This window comes from Nannospalax galili, unplaced genomic scaffold (genome assembly GCF_000622305.1).
Source record: "Nannospalax galili isolate Female #2095 unplaced genomic scaffold, S.galili_v1.0 scaffold553, whole genome shotgun sequence".
In the NCBI taxonomy this organism is placed as follows: Eukaryota; Metazoa; Chordata; class Mammalia; order Rodentia; family Spalacidae; genus Nannospalax; species Nannospalax galili.
Window position 1 is genome coordinate 4,597,425 of NW_008336313.1, and position 12,918 is coordinate 4,610,342.

General features: G+C 44.5%; 1 protein-coding gene across 3 annotated transcripts in view; it reads right to left on the minus strand.

Moving 5' to 3' along the window:
* Positions 1-5,228: 5,228 nt before the first annotated feature.
* Positions 5,229-12,918, minus strand: part of Cachd1 (cache domain containing 1) — a 229,200-nt gene continuing 221,510 nt past the window's right edge. For all 3 annotated transcript variants that reach the window (XM_008831067.2, XM_029562505.1, XM_029562507.1), the window contains one exon: positions 5,229-6,900. In XM_008831067.2, coding sequence (XP_008829289.2) covers positions 6,662-6,900 — 239 coding nt within the window. In that variant the 3' untranslated portion in view covers positions 5,229-6,661. The remainder of the gene's footprint in view (positions 6,901-12,918) is intronic.

Consider the following 12,918-nt stretch of genomic DNA (forward strand, 5'->3'; position numbering starts at 1 on the left):
GCAAGTGTGGTTGCTAAGAAACCTATACACATGCTGGGGGGAGGGAAGTGGTTATTATCCTTAAGAGCAGGAGAGCATACAAATATATCAACACACAAAAGGAAAGCTTATTTAACAAGAAAGTCAGAGGGCATCTGGGAGAAAAGGGAAGCAGAAAGACACCTGCAGAGCACGTTACCAAGGGAATTAGAGAAGCAAAAGGCAAGACTGAAAGTTCATGCATAGTGCTGACGGAGCAGAGCTGGAGGGTATTAAATGAATTAGTGCATACAAAGACCTTACCACATTGCCCACCACACAGGAAGTGTCCATGGCGTACCACCCTGAATGCACCCAGTCTTGTCTCTGTGTTTCCAGTGTTTCATTCATTTTGGTCGTAGTTACTGTTATTGAGCAGAGGCACACAGGGCGCAGGCCAGCTCTAGCCACCTTACATTACACTGTCAAATATTGACTCGTTTCACTCATTTCTTATTCCTTACCCTTCTTTCTAAACTTTTTTTGTTCTTATATCCCTAGCACAGGAGGCATACCACCACCGTGGAGCTGTTCAAGCCAGGAACTCTGTTTACCACTCTGTAACCAAAACCTGGGATTCTGCTTCCAAGACATATTCTGCCCCCCACCCCTACCCCAGGTGGTCTTCAAACTTGTGATTCGCCTGCCTCAGCCTGAGTGTGCCACCCCTCCCTGCCCACTTTCCCCCGTCTTTGCTGATACCATCCTGCATTCATTTCTACCTCTGCAGTGATTTCCTGCACACATTTCAGTCTTGCTACTCTATAGTGCCCTCTTCTGGCTGCCATGGGCACTGCAGGCAACACGCTCATATACATAAAAAAATAAAATATTAAAAATACATACTAGGACTGGGGATATGACTCATTGGGTAAGAGCACTTGCTATGCAAGTGTGAAGACCTGAGTTCAGATCCTAGTTCTCATGTGAAAAGCTGGGAGTGGCTACACATGCCTATAACCCCAGAACTGTCAGGGGCGGAGACAGGAGGATCGCAGGGGCTTGCTGGCTGCAAACCTAGCTCCAGGTTCAGTGAGAGACCCTGTTTCAAGGGAATTCAGTGGAGAGTAATAGAGCAGGATTCCCCAATGGACATCCTTCTATGGCCTCCATACACATGGATACCCATACCTACCACACACATGAACATGCAGAATAATCACACATACATACACCTAACATACACTCACATATGTACACAGACTAAAGTAAAAAAAAAAAAAAGTAAATAAAAACCTAGACTAAAAAACCTCCCCCTTCCCTCCCTTCTTAAATATCCTACTGGCGCCACGTCTGAAGCAGTCTTTCTTGCCATGGCCCTCAGGACCTCATTTTCCAAACTCTTCCTTCTCATCATGTCCTACTTCCCTTGGCTGAGCAGTAAAGCTTTAAATAGCCTTTCCTCATTCAGGACATTGCCTGCTCTCCAACCACTGCCTGAAATGCTAGCTCACCTGTGGGGATGATTTCTGGAAGTGATTTCTTCTGAAGTCTTTGAAATTTTACATAACCTTGTAACCAAGATAATAATAAGTTCTGAGAACATTTAGAACTATTATACCTTCTGTTTACATACTGAGTACTCAGCTTGTTTAGAATTAACTGACCTTTAAGGAAATCAATGTAATCAGTTCTACAATGATTTAAAATCCCAGTGGATTGAACTCTTGGCAGTTTTAATCCTATACCATGTTTCCTACTTGGCATTCAGTTAAGCCCCTGACTCAGCACAGTGCATGTGTGTGTGAGATGAGACAGTGATGATGCTCAGATGCTCCCACTGCACATCAAGAGTGGGCACATGTACAGCAGAGAGCCACAGACGTGTAGCTGAGAGCCATTAGGACATGTCTGTGGTTCTCTGCTGCACACCTGTCCACTCCTGATGTGCAAGTGGGAGCACTTGAATACTGGCTCAATTATTGGAGGAGAATCAAGGAAGCAGTTTAGAGGCCACTGATTCAGTGTGTGTTGCGCGGGGGTGCGGGGGGGCTACAGAGGCTTGCAAACCAGTTACACAAAGGAAGGAAGCAAACCGCAAGAGTGGTATGGTTTAATCAAAGACTTCGGACTTGGTGACAGTTTTAAGCCTGGGATCAGAGACACTGGGATTAGCTTTCCATTCAGAGCTCTGTCAGCCAAGCTACAAGAAGAAAGCATGTACAGCTCAAAGATCTGGTAGGGTAACAGTACTGAGAAAGGCACTGGGGTCAGAACAGCGAAATAGCTTTATTTAGGGCTCACATTCTCAGTGGGGGAGGACACTGCCCACAGGGATCAAAATGGATTTGGGGGGAAGGAAAAGAAATCAGCTATCACAAAGGTTTGTATGTCTTCCAAAGTGTGACCCTATCCAACAAAATCTTATCCCTTAGTCTGTCTTCCAAAGTGTGACCCTATCCAACAAAATCTTATCCCTTAGTCTCTCTTCTTAGGAAGAATTTAAATGAAATTAAAATTGTCTCTTTAGGGTGAGGGAGCACTCATCAATAAAAGAGCACTGAATCTCCTTAGGATCAGAGAAGGAACAGACCTTAATGAGCAATTTCCAATTGGTAGAGGTTGGAATAAAAAAAAATTCTGAATACCTCAACATGTGCATAGACAAGCATATTCTCTCTTTAGTTACTAAATACTTTAAAAATTTATTATTTTTCTTTTATGTGTATGCATGTATTGCCTGCATGTAGGTAAGTGTATCCATGTTGTGCAATGCCCGTGGAGGACAGAAGAAGCCGTTGGATCCCCTGGGACTGGAGTTACGGACAGTTGTTAGCTGCTATGTGGGTGCTGAGATTTGAACCTGGGTCTTCTGCAAGAACAGTCAGTGTTCTTAACCGCTAAGCCATCTCTCCAGCCCCTAAATAGACTTCTTATTCAGCTTTATCATTCAACTTAAGATACTTTTAAATTGAAGAATTAGAAAAAAACAAATCTGTGGCATTGTATCCTAGCCTGTGAAAAATCATCACACCTCTGTTCAAACAGTCCAGAAAGGGCACAGAGAGCCCAGGCTGGGCTGTTTAATAATATGATGATTTGGGGCCTGGAGAGATAGTTCAGCAGTTAAGAGCACTAGCTGCTCTTCCAGAGGACCTGGGTTTGAGTCCCAGTACCCACATGGTGACTAACAATGGCCTGTAATTCCAGTTCCACGGGATCTGATGCCCCTATCCTGCCTCCATGGGCTCTGGACATGAACGTGGTACATATATATGCATACAGGCAAAACTTTGTCTCTGTCATACACACAAGGACATGATTCTCCCACGTCTATACTTTCAAATATGCTTTGGGGTTGATGCTCATAGGAGGCCGCAGGAAGTGGCACTCTGAGAGTTGCTATCTACAGACTGAGAGCCAGGTGTGGTACAGGGACAGTGGGTAGCAATCCATTGTTATGGGAGAGCCTAGTCATCTTCTGGAACTTCTTGCAACATGCCACTGTCACTGGTTGGCAAAATAAGCTTGTTGGGGGGAAATGGAGAGTTTTTCAATAAATATATTACTGAGCTTTAGCTGAGTATTCAAGTTAAATCAAGCAAAGAAAAATGGCCAGTGTCCAAGATTTCTAAAATTTATCTAAAAATTACATATTTAAAAACTATCTGACAAGCAGAATGACACATATTATGAGGGCCAGTAGGAGTCTGAACCCTGTGATGTAAGTCACAACCAGGAAATTTCCTTCTTTCTGTGTCAAATGACTTGGAATACCCGGAGCTCCTGATGCCATATTTGAGAAATGCTGGTTAGGTCCCAAGGAGTCTTGGCAATTTTAGAAAGGCTTCCGGGAAGGCCTGTGTACAATCTACAGTGGTGTCTGAGCAGCATAAAGGATGTGATGCTGATCATGACAATTAAGTGTTCAACCATGTGTTTTTCTTTTTAAAGAATGTGAGCATCACTTACCACCGCCCAAAGTATAAACAATGTCATGCACAATGCTTGGGGGCCTAATCTACAGGAACTTAAAAACTCAGATACGGTTCTTGCTCAGGTTATAAACATCCAATTACTTCCAACCTAAGGTTAGTCTTATTACAAAATGTACTCTATTATTAAAGTTTTTTAAACTATTATTTTTTAATTAAAAAAATTATTTTATTATTTTTTATTTTATGTGTATATGTGTATTGACTGCATGTAGGTAAGTGCACCCATGTTGTACAATGCCCATGGAAGACAGAAGAGGCTGTTGGATCCCCTGGAACTGGAGTTATGGACAGTTGGTAGCTGCCATGTAGGTGCTGGGATTTAAACCTGGGTCTTCTGCAAGAACAGTCAGTGTTCTTAACTGCTGAGCCATCTCTCCTGCCCCTATTTTTTATTTTTATGTGTATGAGTGTATTGCCTGCATGTAAGAGCACCCCTATTTGTGCAATGCCTTTGGAGGTCAGAAGAGGGCGTCAGATCCCCTGGAACTGGAGTTACAGATGGTTGTTAGCCACCATGTGGGTGCTGGGAATGGAATCCAGGTCCTCTGCAAGAGCAGTCAGTGCTCTCAACCGCTGAGCCATCTCTCCAACCCCACCCCCACCATTTTTTTTTAAAAATGAGGTCTTACATGACCCGGCTGGACTTGAACTCACAATCCTCCAAGCCTCCCCAGGGCTGGGATTATAGACGTGTACCACCATCCCTGGCTTGCTATCATGTCTGACTAGTTTGAATTGATTTTGTTTTTAATCTCACAGCTTTGTGCATCTTTTCTTGGTGATAATCACATTTCTACTCTAAGTCCCCCCCAAAACCCCACAATCAAGAAGTTGGCTTTTTAACAGAGATTCTTACCTTTAAGGAAAAAACTAGAATCCCATGGGGGAAGTCTCCATTTCTGGGAAGACAGAAAACCCCAAAATTTCCATAAGATAGAATTAACAGCCTACACTGACACGGCTATAGCTGCTCAAGAAGAGAGAGCTATGTTTATATATAAACTGAGCCAAGGTCTCATTATATAGCCCAAGTTGATCTCAAATCTATGCTCCTCTTGCTCCAGCCTCCTGAATACTGAGAATGCAGGCCTGAGCCACCATCCACAACAGTTTTACTCCATTTTAAGTCTCTGTTCTTTCTTTTATTCTATTTTTACGTTTCTTTGTGTGTTTGAGATGGTCAGGAGGCTTGAAGTTGCCTGTAGCATTGACAGGAAGCCTATTTTCAGTTGGGCAACTGACAGGTGCGGTCACAAGGTAAGAAATGGAAAATTAACATATGACGGTGGCATAACCGTCCATGGCATACAATTTATTTCACTAGACTGCAGTTTTATACACGGTATGAAGGGGTTTCCAGATAGCACATATATAGTTTACTTTCTGTACTGCTGAAGGTCCAATTTTTTTTTACATTATATGATAGCCTATCATTAAAACATTATTTAGTGAATTTTTTCCAACTACTTATAAACGGAGATTTACCACACACACGGTGCAATGAATGTCTTTATAACATATTTGAATCACAAAATGTGAATCTAAAATACATCACTGTAATTAGAACACTACTTGGAAATTACAATGCCCCATGTCAAAGTAGCCAGATTTGGTTAGTCCCTGTATAAATCCAAAGCAGTTTGGTGGTAACTGGCAGCAGCTTTTAACTATGATTTCAAAGAAATCTTTGAGAACCACAATTTCACAATTATAAAATGTCTTCCCTTATTTGGTCAATATTCTTGGAGTTAAAATGGGACATTTTAAAATTTATAGTCCTTAAAACATGGAGACTCAAGTCTCCTGAAGCTGAAAGGCTGGTCGGTGATACTAGATTTCGTAGAAACCTAAGAAAAGCATTGTATGGGAAGTGGAAATGAATTCTAAAGAGACATCTTGGATCCCTCTGCTCCTCCAGAGAGAGAACATTACATCACAGGTAAAGGTGTGTTTCCATGAAATAATGTAAACAAGCTAGAGAAAGACTTCTTCATTTTCCCATTTTGAGGATGGGGCAGCGGGAAGATCATCAGTTAAATAAGAAACAGAACTTCTCAATCAAAGAGCCACGTCATCACACACAATAGCTAGGGTTAACTGCTGAGAATTTCTCCTGTGTCCTTTCCCCTAAAGTCTGAGAATGTTTGCAAGTTCAATAAATAGTAGAAAAATAATCCTTTACTTAGAAATTTTGAGATGCATCATTTAGAGCTTAAGGTAGTTCCATTCAGCTATGGTGGTGACCAGGTACCGTTTGGAAGCCAGAGCGTGTCAGTCTAGCAGGTGGTGGCATCTGGTGGTGTCTGGTGTGCCACATTCCCGGCTTCGGCTTCAGCAGACGTTCCTCTCTTCCAGTTAAGGGAGTTGAGTGATTCCGGCTCCTGGGAACATGCCTCTGGCTCAGCTTCATTTACACGTGGCGTCTCTGTTTGGAGGTTCGCCTTGGATTCCAATTCCATTAGCACTATGGCAGGTCCATTAATCAGGCTTTTCCCCCTCCATTTCAGAACCAGCTTCAGATGCTCACGAATGGGACTTTGTGGTGTCTGTTTTTAAACATGCCAACAGGCAACAAATCTATTAAACCACCGGACAAACGCAGATGTGAAGGGTCTCCTGTTTTGAATTTTATACTGGCTCATTTCCTCTCGGAACATTCTGCATCTCCCAGCAGGGCTCCTCTGCTCACGGAGGTGGGGGAATTGTTAGCACTCTGCATCCACCGTGTGCACTGTCACCGCTGCCTGCAGGTGGTGGCTGTGATGGAGGGTGGGGTGGTGTGAACGATAGTGGTGGAACTTGTGACTCAACAGGGCTGCAGTCTGAGGAGGGGTGTCCAGGTCCAAGTCCTCGTCATGGTTTCCAACGTCAACCCCGGCTGATAAGGGGTCATTGTTGCACGGAGGGTTCTCGCTATCTTCCTGTGGGCTCATGGTGCTGTACCCTAGAAAGAGATCAACACAGAACCTCAGGACACAGACTAGATTGTGTAGGATGCTGAGAGGTACTCCTGTCTGCCTGACACTTTGCTGCTGACATCTGCTGCAACATGATCCGTAGGTACCCCTCTTCACAGTCCTCCTACACTTCTTCCAGAGAGTAAGATGAAACTTTCCTCCTATGTTTAAATTCATTAAAGTAGGCAATGGGCAGCTTCAAAAGGAAGATATGAACAGGATGCACGCAGGTTGGGATTGGCAGGAAACACTGAGCAATGAAATGCTCATGCCGTGTTAGTTAGGACAGAGCCAGTCACGGCCCTCATATATAATACCCAGAGCAGGCACACAGGTTGGTGATTGTGGCATACCAGTGAGGCTCTTAATGCCCACTGTAGGATGGGGGGTGGTGCAGAGAAGAGCAGGAACTTGCCCAAGGTTCTAGTATCTAATGAAATACAACTTCCCATGTATCCAGAGCAACTAGAGCAGAATCAACTATTCTCTGTGTAAGCTGGCTCACCATGTTTAAAGATTAATTTCTTTCAATATTCTAAGTAATACATGTTTCAAAAGAAAATGCTCTTGTTGATCAAAGGACTCCATTCCAAGAACCTTGGCATGTTTTTAAATATTGCAAACAAAAATCTCCTTTAAACGTTTTGAGAAGTGACAGCTCGTTAATAGATTCCCTACACGTCAGTGTCAATCAGCCCTCACCTGAGGCTAAGTGCTAGTCACATCTGTGGCTGCAAAAGTGATATGCTTGCATTCAGCCAAGCAGGAGCAGTGTGTGGTTGGAAATGTATTCTCTGTGCAACAGTGAGAAAGGCGATCTACGTCCTCAATAAAACATTACTCAACTGACAGAATTATTTAATAGTCCAGTGCAACAGATATGTATTGGGCATCTCCTAGGCTCAAGTCACTATGTTGGGTACTGGGTGGAGATAACATCCAGATAAAAACGTGGTCCTGCAGAAGCCAGGGTCTGAGACATTAAGAAAACAACAACAACAAAAACAAAAGCAAAAGTCATTCAAGCATTCATTACTGCAGACCGTATGTGTTGGAGGGCCAGATGGCAAGTCAAATAGCCATCTCACTCTTTCCTAACAACTAAAACTGAGTAGAAGACAGATACTTCTCTAGTGTAGATACTACTACGTGCTATGGCTGAGGTTCTATTGAAATCCAGAACGATTAACTAATGCTGACTAAGGGAACAAGGAAGTGTTACCACAGAACTCGTATTTTCAGTTGGGTTTAAATGGGCAAAGGGAGTTTGGTAAGTGGATGGGAGCCAAGAAATAGGAGACTAGCCCCAGAAGCTTGGAGCTGTGAGGCTATTTCTGTACTATGTGGTTTGGATGTGTGTTAACAGGTAGCTGGGGAACAGGGCAGGCAAGAAGTGCCGAGGTAAATTAAAGTCAGATCATGATGCCCACGCTGGAGTAGGAAACCAGTACAAGATTTCCCTGCAAATGGCCTATCATGGTCAATGTGCTCAGCGTTCTAGTGGCAGTTTGGAGGATGGGTAAAACAAAGAGGAAAGTGGGGAGGTTACTACAACAGATCCACGAGGGATAAAGAATTAAAATTGGGGGAGGAGGACTGGGCAAACTGTAGAGGTTGCTAAGCAACAGGTATAAGCAGTCGTCTGGTGAGGGGTAAAGGATCTGAGTATAACTTTGAGTCAGGATGATGGCAGAGGAGATCTGGAGACCCTGAATCTCAGGAAAGCATAGCTTGTTTCGGCCAATCTTGATTCTGAGGGCCTGGGGCACATGCGTGAAGTCAGTGAGCAGCAGATGTGGCTTGGGCAAAGTCAGAGTGGTAGGGCTCACCATTGCACGTGCTGGAGTCATTGAGCACACCCTGGTGCAGGTGCCAGGCTAGGTGCTGGCCAGAGAAAGAAGGAAGGCCTTAGAAGGCCCAATCAAGGGTACCCACAGGTGCTGAAACAGAGGCACACCAAAAAGTTGGTGAACGGGGCTTAGATCCATAAGGAGGTGGTACTTAGGTGACCCTCCTGGGAGAAAGAGAGACTGGCTTGGTAATGATGGAAGGTGCTGCTGGAAGGGCACAGGCACGTGCAACGGCTTAGAACAACAGCTACTGGGTAGGCAGGCCAGGGCTAGCCCGAGATGGCTGGTCGAAGCTGCTGGGATTTAGTGACAAGCACTCAGAGTGGGCAGATGCCAATGGAGCCTGGACAGAAGGGGGGCGGCTCAGAGGACGGGGGCTGGAGTCCCGGCCTCAAGTGGGTATTGAGGCCCTTCAGGTGGGATAGTAGGTGTGTTTGGAAATGGGGTGAGCAGCTGGCATCAAGAGTTTGTACCAGGGCAGAGCAGAACATCAAATGGATGTTCCAGGTGAAGGGGCTGGGGACACTGACATCCTTGGAGATGATCCAGAGGCTGGGGAAACAGCAATCTTTTGAAGCTTAAGAGATAGGAAACAGACGTAAAATTCTCAGCTTGATACCTCTGTCAGGGCTAAGCCTACAAGGTGAGACTGAATGTGAGGCTCTGAAACTGGTTATAAAGTGCTACATGTGCCTGAACCACCCCAACTTATATACGTTAAGGAGGTCAGTAGAAACTAGAGTTTAGTGAAGCCTGTATCTGGGCTCATCATTCAAACACTGCTCAGGTGATACTCTGCTCATTTACAAACACTATGGTAGCTGATCACTCATTTAACACACCTGGCATAAGCATGTACCTTCCCTGATCCTGTGCTATGCTTCATGCATCACAGTGCTTTAGGTCTTCTTTGGGAAGACTTCCTGGCCACCGCCCTGCCCTCCCCACTTGCCATCAGGCTTGTGATTATATGTGCTCACAACATGTCTGGCAAGACAATTCTTTATTTGCTATCTTTAGACTTTTAGTATTTCACACAGTGCCTTACACAAAGTAGGCACTTGAAAGCAAAGAACCTGGCAGGCCTGGAGGCACAGGTCTGCAAACCCAGCTACTTGGAAACCGAGGCAGAAGGGCTGCAGGTTCAAGGCTGGCTTGGGCTACAGAATGAGTTCAAGGCCAACCTTGGCAACTTAGAGTGATCCTGCTTCAAAATTTAAAAAAAGGAGACTGAGGAGATAGCTCATCAGTAGAGCCTTGCTTAGTAGGCTTTAGGCTCAATCCCTAATACTGTCAAAGCATACGTGAAAGCCCTCACATACGACCACCCCCCAAGCAAGAGTGTCAGTGAGTTTTCTGTTGCCTATGACTTTGCCTGGTATGGCACTGACTACTCTCATATTATGAGGAAGACTAGGCAATCCATTTGATCCTGCCTTGGGGTTTTGGAGTCCAGTGATGCTCTGAACCTGGCCAGTCACACAGATGGGGGATTACTCAGAGTGGTAGTGGTGATGTGGCTGTTTCCCAGGCAACCTCCATTTCTTCTTTTACTGCTTTCTGATGAGAGCCCTTTTAGGTCTTTCCAAAGTAAAACCTTACACTATGGTCATTTAATTAGTTGCCTCATTAGATACTGTTAGGATTAGAATCTGAGATGTCCCCTGCAGTCTCCTGTGCTGGGGGGGTGCCACCCTCATTAGTGGATCAGTCCCTTGGTAGATTCAAACCTTGCAGAATTAGTGGGAGGTGGCCGCACCAGAAAGTTGGGCCTAGGGTAAGTATGTGGCCAGAGGCACAGCCTGGAAAGAAGTATCTTGCCCTGGCCCCTTCCTGTCTTTTTCTCTGTTTTCTGGTCATCATGAAGTGAGCATCTTTATTCCATTATGCCCAGCAGCCATCATGTTCTGACTTATCATGGCCCAGAAACAGCACAGCCAGCCAGTCATGGATGACACCTCTGAATCTCTAAGCCCAAATAAAGCTTTACTCTTTTAAAGCAGTTTCTCTCAAGTACTAGCCACAGTGGTAAAAAACGAGTTCAGATGGTATTGCTCAATTACTCCATACTTTTCTCTTATTTATTAGATGAATGGAAATCTGAATGCGGTAGGAACATGTGAGTGTGCACATGTGTGGAGGCCAGAGGACAACTTGCTGTGTTGGTCCTTTCCCCTGACTTTGAGTCGGGGTCTCTTTCTGTTGCTGTGGATACCAGGCTAGCTGGCTCACAAGCTTTTGGGGAAGTCTTCTGCATGGGGATTATAGATGTGTGCTACTGCTTTATGTGGGTTCTGAGGATCAAAACTCAGGTCCTAATGCTTGTGCAGCAAGCTCTGTCCCGTGGAGCCATCTCCCCAGCCCACAAATACATTTTGTCATTCAACAAATTACCCATTTGCTTGTTGGCCAGGCAACTGTGCTGAGCACCCAGAACATTGATGAATCACCACAACAGAGAGGGTCGCCGACTGTGGAGGGCAAGTACTACTTAGACACAAAGGTCATCTGGCAGCTGCTTCAAAAGAAACATTCCCTTCCATGGGCCTATGTAGAAAAGTGTCTGCAAAGACAGTCTCAAGTGGGAAACAGGCTTCAGGACTTTGCATTCTGTTTATGTGTTTACATGACAGTTTCTGAGAGACTGCTGCTTGGGAGGATGCTAGGTCCCTTCAGAGACTCATATACCATCTTGTGGCTACTGAGAGCAACTGCAGGAGGCTACATGGCTACTTTCAGAACACGGCCTACTTTTGACTAGGTGTTCAAAGTTCAACATTTGCCTTTTAAGTATTTTGGTATGTGTCAAGGATGGGGGAGGGGGATTCCCCTTTTCAAAGAAGGAAATGTTTCTCAATGCATAGATTCATAAGGCTTCCTGCCCCTACCCCTCCAGCATGGCACTCTGTAGCCCAGGCTAGCATCGAATTTCCAATGATCCTTCCCACCTGGCTATAAAGTTTCTGATGAGGTGGTAACTAAAATATAAATTCACAAGGAGCAACTAAACATATGCTGGCATTTTAAAACTTTAAGTCAGTAGATGATCAGATAGAGCTTGATATCTTCAAGAGAAACAGGAGATAAGGCAGATGCCTGGCTAAAAGGATGTTTGGCAGTTTACTTAGGGGTCTAACATTGGCTGACAAACACACACTCTAAGTCATCTTAGATCACTGACAAAATGAAGCTGGGAAAAAATAATTTTTTTTTAAACTAAAAAGGGGGCTTAAGAGATGGTCTAATGGTGAAGAGCACTGGCTGCTCTTGCAGAAGACCTGTGTTCAGTTCCCAGCACCCACATGGTGGCTAACAACTGTTTGTAACTCAGTTCCAGGTTTTTCAAAGTCATGTGCCAGGCCAATTTTGATCTCCAGCACTGAAGAAAAAAAAGACTTTATTTTTCAAAGCACAGTCTCCTAAACTATTTCTAAATAAACAAGCAGTGTTAAGTTTTCATGCTTAGTTTAGTAAGATCAGGCTCTCACTCTAGGAACGTCACTATGCAACTTACTATAGGCGTAGTCTTTTAGCTGTCATATATTAATATGCTTCGAGCTTATGGATCAGTCTCAAGGATTCTGGAGGAAGCGCTCTCTCAGCAGCACAGACGCCTGGCATTGATATCCTATCAACTCAGGATCATCCTCCCCGGGGCTTCCATTTGCGTGTAGATAGGTGTGACCGCTCTTTTCTCTTTTTCTTTGTCACACCTCTAAAGAATCTGTCTCATTCCACCTTCCATCAGTCTCATGAACACATGCATTCATGTATGGTTTCCTCCCAGTGTAAATACCTTCATGGCTGGGTGAGGCACATTGGGTAAGCCTGAGCTCCATGCTCCTATCATGTTAGCACACTTAATAACTTTACCAGGTAGAACAAAAAAATTATTTTTGGTCTCCCTGCCTGGGACTTACTATGTAGACCAGGCTAGCCTCACTCTCACAGAGCTCTGCCTTTCTCCGCCTCATGAGTGCTGGGATTAAGGGTGTGTGTCAACACACCCAGCAATCCTACTTTTAAGAACTAGGAAACTAAGAGCTACAGACGCTAACTAAGGGGTCTCAACAGCTGGTTAAAAAAACCAAGGAGGCGAAGTGATGGACTCTGAAGTGGAGCTTGTCCCTGTCCTTGTTCCCTTACACTGCCCTG